General features: G+C 38.4%; 1 protein-coding gene across 5 annotated transcripts in view; it reads right to left on the bottom strand.

Annotated features, from left to right (window-relative positions):
• The window catches only part of mfsd8 (major facilitator superfamily domain containing 8), a 24809-nt gene extending 5367 nt beyond the window's left edge, over positions 1-19442 (bottom strand). The window contains exons 1-8 of one of the 5 annotated variants that reach the window (XM_081392760.1): positions 19298-19398; positions 19168-19212; positions 11992-12056; positions 7582-7683; positions 4294-4328; positions 2584-2657; positions 2219-2262; positions 631-871 (exon numbers count right to left, since the gene is read on the bottom strand). In XM_081392760.1, coding sequence (XP_081248886.1) covers positions 631-871; positions 2219-2262; positions 2584-2657; positions 4294-4328; positions 7582-7620 — 433 coding nt within the window. In that variant the 5' untranslated portion in view covers positions 7621-7683; positions 11992-12056; positions 19168-19212; positions 19298-19398. Of the gene's footprint in view, positions 1-630; positions 872-2056; positions 2090-2218; positions 2263-2583; positions 2658-3034; positions 3408-4293; positions 4329-7581; positions 7684-11991; positions 12057-19167 lie in introns of those variants that run through there. The other 4 variants (XM_081392759.1, XM_081392762.1, XM_081392763.1 and 1 more) reach the window with 4 other exon arrangements.
• Positions 19443-19783: the final 341 nt, after the last annotated feature.

Below are 19783 nucleotides of genomic sequence, written 5' to 3' on the forward strand. Positions count from 1 at the left end.
ATGACAATCATGCGATTAATCGCGATTAAAATTTTTAATCGATTGACAGCCCTAATTTTTATTCATCAAGGATGCAATACATTTGATCAAAAGTGACAGTGAAGACATTTATAATCTTATAAAAGTTTTATATATATATATATATATATATATATATATATATATATATATATATATATATATTTTTTTTTAATAAATGTAATAAATGTAAATAAATGCCATTCATTGAACTTTCTATTAATCAAAGAATCCTGAAACAGCATCACTATTTCCACAGAAATGTAAGCAGCACAAACTATTTTCAACATTGATAGTAATAATAAGCTTCTGTTTCTTGAACACCAAATCAGCATTTTAGAATGATTTCTGAAGGATCATGTGACACTGAAAACTGGAGTAATGATGCTGAAAATTCAGCTTTGCCATCACAGGAATAAAATACATTTTAAAATATATTCAAATAAAAAACAGTTATTTTAATTTGTAATAATATTTCACAAAAGTATTGTTTTTACTGTATTTTTAGTTAAATAAAGAAGAGACTTAAAAAACATCAAATTCTAATGTTTCAAAACTTTTGACAGGTACTATATGTGTGTGCGTGTGTGTGTTTTTTTATTTTTTATTTACCTGCTCCAATGCCCACAAATGTGCGGGACAAAAGCATGTGAATGTTGTTGTGTGAGGGAAGTAGGTAGACATAGGCGTAGTAAATGTTAGCGGAGACGTTGATCAATATAGAGCAGACTAGAGGCTCTCGCCGAGGCCTGTGATTGGACCATAATCCAAAGAGGGGTGAGGCCACCATCTGACCCAAACTATAGGCAGCAACCAGCCATCCCAAGAAACTGGCATCTGCACTGTCATCAATCTAAAAAAAAAGATTACAAGATTACAAGACAGTCACAGACTAACAAGGCTTACTGTGTGTAACTGAATAAAACTACAACTCCCAAATTGCATCTACACAGCACAACAGTAACATTTCACACTGTGGTTGGCTGCTGCTTTCAGACAACCAAGCAAGCACAAAAAAACGTTGCGCGTAACTGATGTTAAATTGTTTCACCTTGTGTGCTTACATTTTTATTTACATATTATTATTTAAAAGTTATTTCACCTTGTGTGCTTACATTTTTATTTAAAAATTATTATATTTTTTTTGCGTTAAACGAGTACTTTCACCGCTGGCAAATTGGGCTTTCAATAGAACTTGGCTGCCGACGCTGTAGAAAGGTGGTTGGGGGATGGGGGAATCGGTGTTACCTTACTAGAGAAAATGGGGGGAAAAGGCTATTGTCTTTCATTTTGCCAAACAGGTAGGAAAACTTGAACACCCATAATGCACTGGGCATGTTGCCATCCAAGGCTGCTCCTTTTGGATAGGCTTAACCAGAGTCAAATATCACCATTTGAGACGGAAATTCTTCTCGACTTTGTATTTGTATTGTTACCAGGTGCGACAATTCAAAAAGTAAACGTTTGGCAGGAAAGAGTCATTTTCAGCTTTCAGTGAAAGATCCAGAGCATTGTAGGGAGTGGCTAAAGACACATTTGCATCTTTTGCTGACAAATAAACCAGCATTTCTTGATCCAGGTAACACAAAGAAAGAGCAAACATAGTTAATTTACATATACTACTGATATTGTAACAATAAAAAGCAGGTTGAAACCCTGCGAACTTGTACTTTAAATTAAATTTAAAAGAAAAAATGTAAGCAATATGCCCTGAATAACCCTAGCTCTAAGTGTTCACACTTCTGCAAAGTCTACACAAAGGAGCAAGAACACATTTGAAAAGAGGAACACAAGTCCTATACTCAATCACAGAATTCAAACCTCAACATATTGTTTTAGAAGATATTTAACGTTCTTAGGGGAACCGCTAAATTAAAAAATTCAAGCAGGTTGTAGTTGATTCTTTGGCTTTTCTTAGAAATACACATATAACTACTTCCCTTTTTCACTTCTAGTTTTTAAATCAAGCATAGCTCAAGGTATCAAATATTGCACAGAGATAACAGAGAATTCCCATGCTAATGAATGTTCACTTAACTCAAATCGCAACTGCATAGAATATACTTTGTTCCTGTAAATCAAACAGACGTTTCTAGAAACACCAAAGCCATGGGTTTGATTCCTAACCAATGCATGAACTTAGAAAATGTATAGCTTGAGTACAATGTAATATTGAATGTGTAAATGCAAGCATACTTACTTTCTTCAGATAGGGCCATATGGAAGTGATGACAATCGTAAAACCTAAAAAAAAGAACATTGCAATCACTTTTATATTACATGTCACTTAAGTAGTACTTTATACTACACAAAAAATGCGAATAACATTAATTTATCTACTAAATAGGACATTATAATTGCAATTGCAAAATCCGTACAGACAGATCCCTTCTAGTTACACTTTTTTTAAGGCATAGTGTACAATCAAACGCAACATGTCCTGACATTACAGACATCTTGCGAGTTACAGCAGGTTTTAGCTCTAATTGAATAGGTACCTAATGTTAATTGAAACAGACAGCAGAATTCATATTCATAACCGCACATGGTAAGTTTTTTTCTTACCAACACTGCTGAGGAACATGGTAAAGTACATGACCCTGATGGACCTCCATCGGCTTCTGTCTGCATCCCCATCACTTTAAGAGGAAAAGAGAAGTTGGACATACAAATAGCAATTATAGCCCTTTCTTCATTGTTTAGTCTATTTAGTTTTTAGTAATTACAATAATTTCATGCATTAGGACGACAGCTCATGCGAGATATTATGCATATCTTCACTGCTCTACTTAACTTCCACACTGACGTAACTTAATATAATTTGAACTTATCATCATGCAGTGCATTAGTGACAAATTCCCTTGTGACATGACACACAGGCAACATTGTCAAGTTTAACTGGTCGAGCCAAATAGTTTCAGTTTAGACATAACGTTAATGCCAGAATATAAATAAAAGAAAAAAGATCAGTCCTGCTAGACTGCGTCATTACAAATGCAATTATCACACAACTTACCTTGTAATATCGCCTCTGAGAAGCGGAGTGTTTTCATCAGACCCCACAAGTGACATTATTAGCGATTGAGCAGCTTGCGAAAATTAAACGACGACGAGAGTTCATTGAAGTTCTTTACAATAACATGCACTTTAAAATCAAGTTAACTTGACTGACAACAGTCTGAAGCTGCACACAGATCTCGAAAACGCATTCAGGCCTCTGCATAATATTCCCATTTTAGCTGTTAGAAGCAGACTAGTGTTCAGAGTCATTCAGCGCCGTTTGACGCGCAGTCTAAAGTCCATTGGTGGAGTTGATTCAGCGTAAACTTGAATCATTCTGAAGAACGTTGTCACACGTGACCGCGAGCATTTTGAGAGAAACAGAAAACAACAGTGAGAAGGGAAAACACACTAACACTTTCAAAATAAAAGCCCCTTACAATTAATTAGAAGTTGTTTTTATTAGAAATATTTTTTAGATGTGTATTCGTTTATTCATTCATATTTTCATTTTTAACGTATTTAATACAATATTAGTTTTTAACGCATTTAGTAAAAAGACAGACAGACAGACTGCTCCACAAAACTTATGGCATTTAACATCCCACATCCCATATTTAACCAAACATCCCACCTAAACTATGATGGTAAGACTGATAATTGTCCAAAGAAAAGACAAGTTTGGTCAAGATCTAATTCCAATAATGTTACACAGGGAACAAATTCTGACACCTGCTTAGTGTTGGTGAAAAAAATATATATTTGAAGGGCAGCAACCAATGCAATCAAAACAGCTCTATCATTCAATAATTCAATCTGCCATATTGCTGCCCAAGTAGTGGATAAAATGTAAAGAGCAGGTTGAATAAACAAAGAGTGGCTTTTTTTCTTTTCTTCATGTGATAAGGACAGTTGATAGACAAGAGACAGACAATCACTTAGAACATCAATTGTATATGTGTATAGACAGGACAAGAGTGATTATACTGAAAGAGATAGGGCTCAGAAGCTGAATATGATTGATGAGATGCATCTGAAGGGAATCGTGCTGATGTGTTCACCAAAATAAATGAAATCAAGATGATTGAGGAACACATCAAATGAATAGACAAAACAAATCACTAAAACAATCACAAAGGAAGGAGACACTTTAGTTAATGTGATTAGGATTGAGAGGGGTGCCAGCCTTTCTGCTTGTGAGATAAAGATGAAACATGCTGATAGATGATAGAAGACACCGACACAGTTGGCTTTTTATCCTGTGGATCTACTTACTTGTGTGAAGTTGCTTTCTCAGTTTTGACCCAAATCTAAACCAAGCAGAGGAATACACTCAAAGTGGTTATCTGCCTTATACAGCAATGGCATCACTGTCCCAAAAACATTCTCTCTAAATTCTCTTTAAAGAGATGAATCAGTATGAATGAGCATCAATCTGTTTTTCGCCCACTGAATTAATGTGGCATTCTGGTTGAGAGTATTCTTATAATAATACACATTTAATTATTTTAATAATGTAATATCAAATTGCAAGCAGATTAAATAAAACATGGTTTCTTATGCCATATTATAAAAATGTATGTTTGTTAACCATGGCCTATTTTCCACCAGAATGCCATATAAGTTAATAAATAAGTTCAATGTTACTACAACAGAACTATGAAAAAATAGTATTAGTCACGAATGTAAAGCATTAGAAAAGAAAATAATTCTGAAAAGATTGTGAAGGCTAATTAACACTATTTGAAAGATATTTTATTTTATATTTATCTACTATGGTTTTAGAGAGAGGCGGTATTAACAATAAGTAACTTGGCATCTGATGCATGCTTATTGGCACATCCGGTCTTCATGTGTCAGTGGATAGTTGCATGTGTCACTTAAAACTTGTGGCATGTGCCACTGACATTATCGCAGAACACTGACACTGAGTCGCGGAACATGTCGCCATATGTTGGGTTGTGACACCATAGTGTAGTATAGTGACTGACAGATGTACTGAGCAGCTATACTGACGTAATTGTGACAAAAAATACTGATATTTTTAAATAAATGTCAATTAAACATTAAAGTCATTTTGTGGCACATCAGTATCCCAGTGGCATGTGCCACTGAATGATATATGTAATGCCAATGTTGTTGATGCAAACTTGCCATTCAAGGAAACACAAGAAATAAATCTGCAAATAAAGACATTTGAGGAACATCTTACATACATACATATATATATATATATATATATATATATACACACACACACACACACACTATAATTACAAATTATTTATATCAATATCAGACTCTGATTACTCTGATTAACTCACAAACAAATGACGTACACCACCCGTAGATGTTCCTCAACCTCAACTGTTTTAAAGTGATAGTTTAATCCCTAATAATAGAAAGAGATTTTGTCATCATTTACTCACCCTCAAGTTGTCCCAGACATGTATAAATCTGTTTGTTCTGATGAACACAAAGGAACATCTTTTGAAGAATGTTTGTAACCAAACAGTTCTGAGGCACCATTGACTTCCATAGTATTTTTTTCCCCACATTATAATGGAAGTCATGCCCCAGAACTGTTTGGTTACCCATATTCAAAATATCTTCTATTGTGTTCAACAGAACAAATAAATTCATACAGGTTTGAAACCACTTGAGGGTGAATAAATACATTTTCAGAAATTTTCAAAACAGAATTTTCATTTTTGTGTGAACTATCTCTTTAAGTTTTGGTTTATCTTGCGCTGGTCAGTGTACACTTACTTATACTGACACCTAGCGGCGTACATGCAGCATCATGCAAAAATAAAGGTTTACAACTATTGATGTGGTATTGGCAGGGCCGCATTAAGACTATAAGGGGCCCCTGGGCTTTTGGGCCCTTCATCCAACAGAACTATTATCTACATTCTCTCAATCACAAAGTGCAAGTTATCAGCCTTTTGTTTCACATGAATAAATGCCATTATCAAAACTGCATAAACTTCATATTATTTGGCACATAGTCCGAACTATTTGCATAGGCTACTTACACTCATAACTACTGCCTACATTGGCTTTGTCTTATTAAATCATCCTTTTGCTTTGCAGAAATAAATGCAATAAAACTTTTAAAACTAAATTTCACTGTTTCTATTTTAAATAGACTACATATAAAAATATTTTTTTTAAAAAATACTTTCTGAACATTTTCAATGCTGAAAAAGTAATCAGATCATTGGGACTACCGTACAAAGGTTTCCTTAAGCTTTTTCAGGATAAAAAATCCCTTATGATGCTGGAAAAGTTAAACTCCCCCAGTAGGCTACATCACTTTCCTTTGACATGTGATTATCTTTCTTGTGCTATTGTCGAGCAGTCGTGTTAAAAAAAAAAAAAAATTATGACAACTTTGAAACAAATTATATGCATTTGTGACATTTGTGAAGTTTAAAAAGCTGCTTTTTTAAAAGATAGTTCTTATAATTAGACAAGGTGGCTAACTATGGGATCTCAACTACGCTATTAAGTTGAAAATGGAGTAAATTATTTGACTAATTATAGGCTATTGTATTCTGCTAGCATATGGCCTACACCTACCAATAACTGGTGGTAATTGCCTTTGTCCTTCGCCATCATCTGCATCTTTATCTAGGCCATGCATTCAAATAAATTTGACTGACGTTTCACTTTATTTTTCTCTCATTTGAGATCCGCTTTCATATTCTCGAGACATTACTGTGACATCAACTCGTCCATTATTATGAATTCAATGGCCTACGTCAAGTGAGTTCGATACAGCCCAATCATTGAACATTTTCAGAAACCGTAAGCATGATTTAATTTTTTATTGGATTTCAGCTGACGATTGCAGGGTTCAGTGAGTGAAGGGTTGCACATAGGACGAGAAGCGCAAAGCCGTGTCTTTAAAATTCGAACACAACACATTTTTATGAATATACACACACCGGCATCGCCCAGTTCCGATTGCAGGAGGCTGTTCAAAAACATGCCTAGCCACAGAGCGCCACTCAGTTTTCCATTAAAGTCCTCCTGTGTTGAAAATCAAGGTTTCAATATTGTTTGTATGCCTATTGTGTTTTTAATATGCTTTAAGTCAAACCATGTGTAAATTCATTAGTCAACACCATTGCTGAGGATTTTCTCCTTAAAACTGCAGTGAACCAAAGACAGTCTCAAACACGCAGTTTGAAATCGCTGGTGTTTCTGACGTCACAAACTACATTGTAACCAATCATGTCAACGTGTGATCATCAACGAGTGGATCTCTGAGCTGGGCTGTGTTCCAATTTGGATGTAGGCCTACTCCATTGCTTACCAGAGTAGCGGCCCCTGGTCTATAAATTTAGGTTGGTGCAAATTCTGGGTCTCAGCGCTAGTTTATGATAAACATTTTGTAAGCTTTATATTCTAATCGCTGATGTCAGGGATCCACCAGATCTGCACACTCCGCCTGCACCTCATCATTCACTCCCTTTATATACAACCCTTCACCTTCTGTTCAGTGTCTGGTCTTGTCTTTACATGGATGCACAAGACTCACTACATGTTACTTACCTGATCTACCAACCTGAGATACTCATCTTCAGTCTTCATTCCGATCTGCCTTCTCCGTTGATCATCTTCATCATCCGTTCTCCACTCTGGTTTCCACTCCACCTGCAAATACATTCATATTACTATTCAGCTAAGTTCTATCTTCATCTCAAGTTTGCATGACCTACTCAACATTACATCTGCTGGTTCCGTGCTTCTGTTCTCAAACATTGTTTATATCTACTCACCTGTTTGAGTCTTCTCTAAACCTGACAGCTGAACACATCAGACACACTTTTGGCAGAATTCTAATGTTCAGAATTCTTTAGTACATGACAAATGCATAGAAAGCCATCTTATAATTGCCTTTATGTATTGCATATGAATGTTGTTTTAGAATATTGCAAGATAGGAATTCCAGTGAGGAAAACAAAGTCATGTCTATTCTCAGAACAAACATAAAACAGAAAACAGAACTACTGTATATAAAAGGTATTCACATGAGCACATTTGAACTAAACGGTTTATACTTTCATTCATTTGATACGCTACTCCACATGGGAAGAACAGACATGCCAACAAGTTACTGAACTGATGCAGAGACCTAGACGCTGAAGCAGACTAATAGCGTCTCTTGTTCTGAAGCGAGGTTTACGCAAGGTAACGTGAAAAGTGGGGCAGCCAGAAATCTGCCCTAATGGCTCTCTATGAGAGAGCACTGCAGTTCCATTTTACACCACAGATTTATATTGGAAATTTGTTGGGCACTGTAGAGCTAGGGAGGGCTCTGAGACCGGCTGCCCCACTAAGTATTGTGAAGGAACATCCATGCGCTACATTTTAACATATCCTGATCACTTTACGACTTAAAATAGTTTAGAAATTCTAAAAAATATTTGTTACAGAATGATGAACACATTTATAATTGATTATTAATTCAGTGCATATAGAGGTCTTCGTTTGGATGAATATTTTGCCTGTAATAACTTGCAAGACAGATCTGTTCAAGATGGTTCATTTTACTCAGGAAATCAGCAGCAAGCAGTAGGCTACACTTGGGGTGCTTCTCAATATCCCTCCTCGTTTCCTCGCTCCTCCGTCCTCCATCCTATGACCTGGAAACGGATCGAATTCAGCCATCTTGAAGGACATCTCAATTCTCTAATTGCACCGTGAGGAGTTGAGGAAGCTTCCAGAGGAGCTATGAGCGAGGATGCACAGGTGTATCCTACGCGGAAGTCTTTCTTGTCGAGAAACCTGATGCACTTATAAATTCTCCTCCCCCTTCACATCAGTCACAATCATTTTCATTTATGCTTTACCTTTGCAGTTTAAATAAATCATATATCACATTTATCAACAGGGCATCTTGCTTTTTCTTTATTATTTATTAATTTCTTAAATAACCAAATTTTAACAACATAGGGCAGATCCTTTGAGCGCAGCTGATGACGCTCGAGGGATCAAAAATATATTTCAATATACAAATAAGCTCTCCTCCGATTCCTCCATCCTCACGTCTTTTCCTTGAGTCCTTCCCTCGCATCCTGAAGGGGTGGAGCTAAGACGCAAGGAAAGGAAACAAGGATTCACAAATAAGAATTGAGAAGCAGCCTTTATAACATCACAGGTGGATTCCATATGCACACATAACAGGTTCTTCTTTCTTACTTTTAAGCCAAGTCAAAAGGCATTAGATTGCCCCCTACAGGTCGATATACAAAAACTCACTCTACAACATCCCCTTCCCCCCAAGTTTACAATATTTCTTCCATAATCATCACAATGTTCAGAACTTCATTCAACTATCATGTAACCACACTACAGTTACACACTGTCACAGTTGACAGATTTTTCCTTTCTTTTTACAATATTCCAATAACAGTTCACATTCAATTATTTATCTTTACTTCAGTTCATAATCTTTCAAATGAACAGGCAATTTCCTGGTTCTCTGTGACCTTCTCATAATCACAACAAGGCTAACAGATTTGTTCATTTCAGTTGTCATCTCAGAAGTTTTAGAGGAATCCCCAGCTTCTTCAAAGGGATTGATTTTACTTGGAATGTCCTCAGCAAATGTGTCCTCAGTATCTTTAGCAAATAGAGGAGCAGAGTTGTCAGAAAAGTAAAAATCTGAATTTTACAGTCCCATTCTCTCCTATGGAAGGTTCATAAGAAATTCAAAGGTAGCAGCAGATGTGGCTCACAGGAGGATGTGTATCCAGTTCACTGGATACACATCCACCCATTTTGAATGTGCATCAATCAAGACAAAGAACATTTTTCCCATGAATGGTCCTGCATAATCCACATGAAATTGTTTTTGTTCATGTTTTTTTTTTTTCAGGCTAATTCCAAGGATCCAATGGGGCTACAGCTGGAACATTCCGTTCTTGGCACATACAACAGGTTTTAACCAACCTTTCAACATCCTGATCTAACCACACATATCTCTGGGCCAAAACTTTCATCCTGGACACTCCTGGGTGGCACTGATGCAGTCGCTTCAGGACTTCTGGTCTACCCACACTGGGAATGATTACACTGCCCTCCAAAGCACACAACCATCCTGTACACTTATTTCATATTTTCTTGATGCGAATGGGTCAAACTCTGCTCTGTTGTAATCAAGGTAATGTCTGCATTCTCTAGCATTAAGACTCTTTCCTACTGTTCAGTGCCAGATTCCGTTGACAATGGTAACTGACTGCATTTCCATGATCCTTGCATGCTTGAGTCTAACCCAAAGGCGCCTTTACAACAAAGAAATGGAAGTACTCAACATGACAAATTGATTGTACGTCCATAAGAGAGATCAAGCATGCAAACTCAAGCACCAGCTTCAATGACCTGTAAACCTTCATCTGCAAAGCAGCAAAATTTAAGTTCCTACAGGCCTGAAGATAACATTCAAGATAACATATCTCAAAGGATATTGGAGTTTGATGGAGATCCATTGCAGTATGGCTCTTTTGTTAAAGCTTTTGAACAAGCCATTGAAAAGAAAATTGGAGACCAGCAAGAATGCCTTTACTATCTAGAGTAATATACAAGAGGATGGCCAAGAGAGTTAGTCAGTAGTTGTCACAATATGAGAGCTGATCAAGGATATGATCGAGCAAATAATCTGCTCAAAGAACATTTTGGTAGTGAAATTAAAGTAACAGCAGCATATATGGAGAAGGTCATGCTTTGGCCTATAATAAAGGGTGAAGATGTTGATGCTTTGGAGTCTTTTTCAATTTTTCTGAGAAGCTGTTGAAATGTAATGGAAGATTTACAGAATATGGACGAAATTAATGTTCCATCTAATCTTCAACTCATTGTGATGGAGCTGCCTTACAAGTTTTGAGAAAAGTGGAGGGCTTCTGCCTGTGAGTTACAGGAGCATTTCTGATCCATTATTTGGAGATCTACAGAGTGGACAGGCATCCTTTTCATTTCATGCTAAAGCTCAGCCTAAATCTACCAGTAAAGGTCTTGCAACTGTTGCAGCTGTACATACTGTTTCAGAGCTTTGTCTATCTGAAGTACAAACTACCTGTACTAATTCTGCTCAACAGAAAGACAACAATAAATTGTGTATTGTCTGTAAAGGCTGCCATTCATTGCTGGATAGGTGTTCTTGTCTAAATAACATGACACACAGAGAAAAACTGAGCATTTTAAAAGAAAATAGATCCTGTTTTGGGTGCTTGAAGATTGGACATGTAAGTAAAGATTGCAGAAACCCATTCATTTATGATGTCTGCAATCAAAAGCATCACACCTTGCTTCACATAGAAACCAAAGGCGAACCATCACCATTACCAGTAACAAATGCAAATCTTATGAGAAAATTTAATCTTACAGGAACAAGAAGCTCCATACTGCTCCGTACTTTAGGCCAGGAAAAATCGGTAGACACGTTCATGCTCCGTGGTCTTCAAATTTCAAGCCTGGATGGACAGACCTTTGTGGATTTACCAGAGCTGTATAGTCAAACATCAATGCCTGTGAGCAAGAATAACATTCTCAGTCTGGATGACTTGAAAGATTATCCATATCTGGAGAGTATCAGAATTCCCAGTATTAATGCAGAGGTTGAGCTGTTGATTGGTCTCAATGCATCAAATCTTAAGGAAACGTGGGAAATCATTAACAGCCAAGGCGGGGGACCCTATGCTGTCAAGACCCTATTGGGGTGGGTCGTGAATGGGACATTAAGAGGTGGTAATAGTGACAAAGGAAAGACTGGCTGTCCTGTAGTCACTGCTAATAGGATCTCAGTTGCCAGGCTGGAGGATCTGTTGATTGCTCAATACAATCATGATTTTAACGAGAAACAGTCAGACGATGATGTTACCAAGTCCAGAAATGACCAACAGTTCATGGAAATAATGGAAACTACAATCAAGTTTGAAGAGGGTAATAATTGTATTGACTTACCTTTTAAGTCTCCTGATGTCATCAAGCCAAACAACCGTAGTGTTGCAAAACAGCGTGTTCTGGGTCTACAAATGAAGTTAATAAGAAATCAAGAATATCAGCAAGAGTATACATCTTTTCTGTCTGACTTATTGACAAAGGATATGCAGAGGTAGTACCACCACCTCACCAGTTGAAATGAGAAGATGGTAAGGTTTGGTACATACCACACCACAGTGTGTATCATCCGAAAAAGAAAACTCTAAGAGCAGTGTTCGATTGTGGTGCAGTGTTTAAAGGAATCTCTCTGAATGGTCAGCTGCTGCAGGGTCCCTATTAGGGCTGTCACTTTACGTTCGAAAATCGATTTCACAGTCGATCGGACCAACCAACACAAGTTTCGAAAACCAAAATAAGGAATCGATTTTAACGGTCTTCTCGGAGCGCGTCCAGCTCGTCACGATACGCCCGCAGCGAATGCGCGTCACACAGCGACTGCAGGCTCTGACACACACACATGACAGCAGATTATACTTCTGCATAATGTGTCTCTTTTTACTACAAAACTGTGAATTCTGCCGGTATTCAGACAGTCTCATGCATACAGACACAGATTCGGGCTACGGTCTACAATCGCCTTCGTAGGTGAAATTTGTTTGACATTTCTAATCGTAAACACAGCCATGCTGAATCCTGCAGTGATGTTTCTTACTGATGTTATGGCAGTCCACACTGCTTATTGTTTTTCGAGAATGTTGTGCTCCTGTTTGTCATTGTGCACGAAACTTCACGCCAATAACTCATCAGGAATATTGCTGACTTGTGCGCGTCTCAAGCGCCCTCTTCACGTTCGAGCTAATGCCTGTTAGTCGTCCGTGGATTTGCCCATATTTGGCGTTTAAAATGGAAACGTCTTTAGACAGGGAAAATCGATTTTACAATCGATTCAATGAACACTTATGTCTCAAAAATCGAACATGATTTTTTCACAAAAGTGACAGCCCTAGTCCCTATCTCACCAACTCTCTACTGGGAGTTCTCACAAGATTCAGACGGGAGCCTGTCACTTTGATAGCTGATATACAAGCCATGTTTCATCAGGTAAAGGTTTCTCAGAAACATGTGGACTTTCTGCGTTTTTTTGTGGTATCCTAGAGGTGATGTTACACAGAACGCTATGGAATATAGGATGAAAGTTAATCTTTTTGGGGCAGTGTCCTCGCCCAGCTGTACTAATTATGTATTGAGGAAGGCTTTACATGACCATCAAGCACACTTTGATCCTTGTGTTCCGAACACCATTCTTCAGAACTTTTATATGGATGACTGCTTAACGTCTTTGCCTACAGAAGCTGAAGCACTCCATTTGGCTCAGAATCTCATTGCTGCTTGTCAAAGGTCTGTCAAAATGGTTGGGTAATAGTCGTGTTGTCATGTCCAGCATTCCAGAGGAACAGAGATCAAAGGTAATCAAAGAGCTTGACTTGGATAAAGATGATCTTCCAATGGAAAGAGTACTTGGTCTGCACTGGTGCACTGAAAAGGATAAATGTACCTTTAGGTTATCCATAAAGGAGCATCCTCACACAAGACGTGGCATGTTGTCTGTGGTTAGTTCCATTTATGCCCTTGGGGTTTCTTTCCCCATTTACTCTGCCTGTAAAACAGGTGCTCCAAGAGATGTGCAAGTGCAATGTTGGCTGGGATGATAAGATTCCACAGGTCTTCTCTCAGCAATGGACAAGATGGCTGGCTAACTTGCACTGTATAGCAGCACTGAAAAGTAGACCCGTGTGTAAAGCCCAAGGACTTTGGACCATCCGAACACGCTCAGCTTCACCACTTCTCTGACACCAGCGAGAATAACTATGGGACGGTGTCATACTTGAGGTTGGTGAATAGTGAAAAAAAGACTGTGGTTGCATTTATTTTAGGAAAGTCAAGAGTTGCTCCATTAAAACAGATGACAATCTCGAAATTGGAACTTACAGCTGCTGTTCTCGCTGTACGAGTTTATAGAATGCTAAAAAGGGAGTTGCAGATTCATTTGGATTCATCTGTATTCTGGACAGACAGTATGACTGTACTGAGATATATCCAAAATGAAACTAAGCGGTTCCACACCTTTGTAGCAAATAGAGTGGCTGTCATAAGAGACTCAACAGATGTTGTGCAATGGAGGCACATAAAGTTAAGTTTGAATCCGGCGGATGAGGCATCTAGGGGTCTTGGTGCTGAAGAGTTTTTAGCATGTAAGAGATGGTTTAAAGGACCTGAAAGGGCTTAAAGGGCTTTACAGGCATCTACTTGTAGAAAGGACGTTCCAAACACTGAAGCAAATAGATCTCATGCAACAAGAAAGGTGAAGGCCAAAATGGATGGCAAATCGTTGACTGCTGATGCTCTCATGAGAGCAGAAACTGTTAACATTCAGTATTGTCAACAAGAGAGATTTTCTAATGAGATTATTGCATTGAAAGCAGGAGCTACTGTCGAGAAAAAGAGTGACATCTTTCAGCTTGATCCAGTGCTGGAAAATGGTCTTTTGAGAGTAGGAGGGAGACTTGCTAGGGCTGCCATGCCTGAGGAAGAAAGACGTCCAGTTATATTGTCAAAAGACTAGGCTATTTCTCAACTTATCTTGAAGCATGTGCATCAGCAACTGGGCCATGCAGGAAGAAATTATATGTTGTCATTTCTCCATATGCATTACCGGATAATTAACGCTAATTCTGCTTGTCGGAAAATAATGTCTGACTGTGTCATATGTCGTCTTCAAGGAAAGGTCGGAGAGCAAAAAATGTCTGACTTGCCAGCAGAGAGACTTTACCTGACTTACCACCATTTACAAACATTGGTGTTGATTACTTTGGGCCCATTGAAATCAAGAGAAGTCGAGGAAGAGTTAAATGCTACGGGGTAATTTTCACCTGCATGGCAAGCAGGGCTGTACATCTTGAGATTGCCTATACTTTAAATACAGACTCCTGTATTAATGCCATTCGCCGGTTTATGTGTCGTCATGGTCAAGTTGCCCAGTTGAGATCAGATAATGGTACAAATTTTGCCGGAGCTGAGTGGGAGCTGAGGGAAACAGTAGCTGGGTTAGACAAGATCCAGCATGCATTGTCATCAAGGGGACTTAAATGGATATTCAACCCTCTTGCCGGGTCTCACATCGGTGGAATTTGGGAGAGGCTTATTCGGCTTGTGAAAAAGGTGTTGCAGTCAACCATTAGACAACAATCTATGGATGATGAAAGCTTTCAAACTCTTCTGTGTGAGATAGAAGCAATCCTTAACGTCCGTCCTATTACGAAAGCCTCTGACGATGTGAACAATCTTGAGGCACTTATGCCTAATCATATTCTCCTCCTAAACCACTAATGATTCCTGTAGTTTTCGATGAAGGAGATTTGTACATCAAGAAACAATGGAGAAAGGTACAATACTTATCAGATCTCTTCTGGAAAAGATGGGTAAGGGAATATTTACCATTACTACAAGAGAGACAGAAATTGATAAAACCACGAAGAAGCTTTACCGTGGGAGATATTGTTGCTATCATGGATCCTGTAGCTCCTCACGGCTCCTGGTTGATGGGAAGAACTATCAACCAGGAAAACCTATCCTGATAAAAATGGATTTGTTCGATCAGTCCAACTGAAGACAAAAACAGAGCAGCTGGATGGGCCCGTGTTCAAAATCTGTTTACTACTAGAGGCTGAGCACTGAAGCTGAATTGGAATTCACATACAAAGACATTTATGGCTCCTTATGTTTATGTTGTTTAATTGTGAATTTACATTATTACAATTATGGGGCCGGTGTGTAAGAGCCAAATGTAATTTGTTCAACCATTAGATGGTGTGCACCAGTGGTGCAGGTGAAAGCCACACCTGTTCAATCACTTGATATTTAAACTTCTAAACTGGGTTGAATCAGGAAGGGACAGGTGGCGGGAATATATGGTTCTTACCATAGAACCAATGCCTTTTAAACTCTGTAAACACACATCTCATTAATTGGACAACAAACTGTTCAAACGGATACCGCTGTGTGGACATTGTTTTAACTATGCATGAAGAACACCTTACCACCTTTCCTGGGCTTAAAGGAAAACCACTACACCATCTATTTTTAATATAAACAATTCTAGACCATTGCACCTTAATAAGTTGCACTATCTGTGCATTTATTTTACAACAGTACAATTTTCTGACCAAGTTGACCACAACACACTATGTTCTGCCATGGCACAATTCCGTGGGGTGACTGAAAGAAGGCCATCAGGTCATTCCGCACACCAACTGCAGCTCTGGTGGGGTGGGCCCTTGAAAGGTGACGTGGATCTAGTGCTTCCAAAAGATCTGTGTCCCCTGCCCACATAGTTGTGTAAAGCAGAACAAGCTTTCACAATGTTAAGTGCTTTGTCTGGCAGACATTCTTGTGGTCGCCCAAGGATTTGCTACCTTACCACCAAAATGCCAAATGCATTCTCAATCACCCGTCTGGTTTTGAAGTGAAGTTAATTGTAGGTCTGCTTATCCATGGGTTCATCTTTAGGTAGCAAAACAACAGTATTAATTGATAGGCAATCATTGTGTACCAATGCAGCTGTGATCAGGAATATATATACACATATATACAATATACAAAGTACTATTACATTAAATTAATTATGTCTGTGACATAGGCCTACCTGGAAAGGGGCGCGTGAGGCTGTTGTGTAGGGGGAATACAGCATAACCAACTATCACATGTGGTATTTGGACTCCTGTTCCAGGAAGATTTGCTGGTGGGGGCAGATTCAGTTTGTGTTCAAGAAGCATAGAACCAAATCGGCTCTCCTCGAAGATCTGGCGTCTGTCGCAGGAAGCCATCAGAACAATGGAGTGTGCTTTCCGTCTACGCTGCCAGCACAGTTCGGAAAGTTCACAGTTGCCAAAAATCAGCAGCAATATCTTCCCATTGGGCGACTGAAGGGCAGGGTGCTTTCCACAAAGCTTTACATACTATGGAAGAAACTGTGCTTTACGAAAGTTTGTAGCTAGCTGCTACAGCCTGCTGGCTTCCACCAGAAGCTAAAATTCGAAGGGTGATTGTCAGTCTCTATATAATGTTTACAGGCATACTGTGCGTACACTGATGTACGATAAATGGCTGCACACGATGAACCAAATCGTCGAATCTACCTGCCGACATCCGAAAATATCTGAAGTGCATTTCCTCGTCCAAGTCCCTCAGTGGCCGAACAAGCACAGAAAATTCACCCTACTTCTGCCTCAACCGGTTCACGGGTCACACATACCATCTCCTCCGACACCTTCTCTCGTTTCTGCATTTTAGTTTTAGTAATTTCACGAAAATTAACTGTTTTTCCACGTTGATCAGCTCCAACTGCAACATTTCACTCAGTTTCCGACGCCATTGTTTGTAGTAGCCTAAACTCAAAACAGCTGCGAAAGAAACTAAACACAGTGGAACATAGAAACCTCACCAGAAACTAGTGTTTTGGCTGTGTAATTGCAAAGTAACGCAGACAGAACACAGAAGTATAAATGCTCACGACGGAGAAGTACACTTATGCGTACAATCGACGCAGAAGTATAAATTGGCCTTAACTGTGAGTTGATAGACCTGGCGTCTTGACACGTCACATGCAGGACTTGAAACGCCCGTACAAAGCAAAGCGATAAAGAATAATATAAAAGGGACAGTCAACTCATTATAATATGCGGTTATAGTTATATTTTTTCTGGCATCACTGGGGCCCTGGGCTTAAGCCCAGATAAGCCCATGCATGGCTAAAATCATCAGTCACAAATGATATGATTAATATTGATGCATATAATGTCTTCAGATCTGATCGTGCAAAAAAAGGAGGGGGAGTTGCAATTTAAATTTAAATAATTTAAACTGTTCCTGCATACAGTCAATCAGCAAACCAAATGGCCTTGAACTTTTAGCGCTCAAAGTAAATTTTTCTGGTTCGGATATTGTTGTGGCTGGATGTTATCGCCCGACTTCATCTTCAAGTGAGGTATGTACTTTACTTGCAGATTTCTTTCACGACTGGACCAAACATGAACTGATCATACTCTGCGATATCAACTGGGACTGGCTGTCGCCATCTTCTGATCTTTTTAAAGAGACTTGTGACTCTCTTTGCTTGGTACAGTTGATTAATTCAACAACCAGGATGAATCAAAAGGATATAGACAGATCCACTTTACTGGATTTAATTTTAACTAACGCTTCCCACAGATACTCATCTTTTGGTGTTTTTTGCAATGATATTAGTGATCACTGTGCAGTTGTCTGTGTGAGAAATTGTGAAACTCCTAGAACTTCACCACGTTATATTTATAAAAGACTTTTTAAGCATTTTAATGATCAAGCTTTCCTACGCGATCTCTACAATAGTGATTTGGGTGTTGTTTTATGCATGCCAGATGCATGGAATGTGTTTATCACATATGTGATAAACACATTCCAATCAAAAGATTTAAGATAAGTGGGTAAAGATAACCCTTGGTTCAATTACACTGTTTCTACCTTTATAAAACAGAGGAATGCTGCTTGGGCTAATGCACAAAATTAATCAAAAGTGCAAAACGTGATTATTATCTGAATCATAAGTCAATTCAAAGTGACTTATGATATATTTATAGTCTACAATTGGCATTTTGCGTGATCAGCAACATTGGCATTAATACCAAACATTCAGTGGCACATGCCATACAGATAACGTTACTGTGCCCAGAGCCGTCGCAAGGGCTGTGCCAAGCGTGTGATCGCACAGAGCCTTGCACCAAAATAAAGTGACAGCCGACTTGATGATGTAAGCCAGTAGTTAAAGTTTTTGTTTTTGTTCTTCAAAATACTATAATAGTTAAAAGAAATAGCTAAAAGTGAGACTATGTGTATCATGATAGATACTGTTATTAATACGTTTAATTGACTTTTATTTAAAAATGTTACTCAAGTATGTTAAGACATACGGCGACATGTTCCGCGACGAATGTAAGTGGCATATGCCACTATCCACTGGCACATGCCAATAAGTGCTACTGATTAAAACCGCTACTTGAGTAGTGATGATAATAAATGTTGTTATCTGGTATTATGTATTTGTATGTTCCATTAGCAACATTCAGCGTAACAAACAAAAATGAACGTAATGCCACCACAAACCTTTTCAGGAGCATCGGTGTTTCTTTCCAGTCCGTGCGCATGATTCTGGACACAATCAGTTTTATTAGCGTCTACGAGAAACAAAATCGTTTGGAAGATATGATAATGAACAATTATGCGATTAACATACACAAAGGCTGATAACAAAAAGTTGTTTCCAGAAACAATAAAGATCAAAACGTTTTAGTGAGCAGCGGCAAGCAGCAACAGGTTAGAAAAGTTCATCTAATGGCTCTGGAAATGTTTAACATGCCGAAATATCCCGCCCCTGGCTAAAAGAGATACTGTGATTGGTTGGTTGTGCCACTGAGTGACAGTCTGCTTGCCCAATCCTATAGGTTTGGGAGAGTCTAGATTTGTTTTAAACAAATAAATCTGGAACTCAATTAAACATTGCCTCAGTAATTTGGTGGAAAAGTATTTGAAGCGTGAAGCGTTTGTTTTACAATCTGCTTGTGCATTGCTTTTAAAGGCTCACGACCAGTCTTTCCCCGTGATATTTGATGAAAATTATGTATTTAAATGGACAGGTTTCTTTCACTTTTACTCTGGCTTAAAGTCCTCTTCTGGCCCCTTCCGTTTTCAGTCTGAGCACATGTCCACACAAATATTAATT

The sequence above is a fragment of the Scardinius erythrophthalmus genome, assembly GCF_964197995.2.
Source record: "Scardinius erythrophthalmus genome assembly, chromosome: 18".
Taxonomy (NCBI): Eukaryota; Metazoa; Chordata; class Actinopteri; order Cypriniformes; family Leuciscidae; genus Scardinius; species Scardinius erythrophthalmus.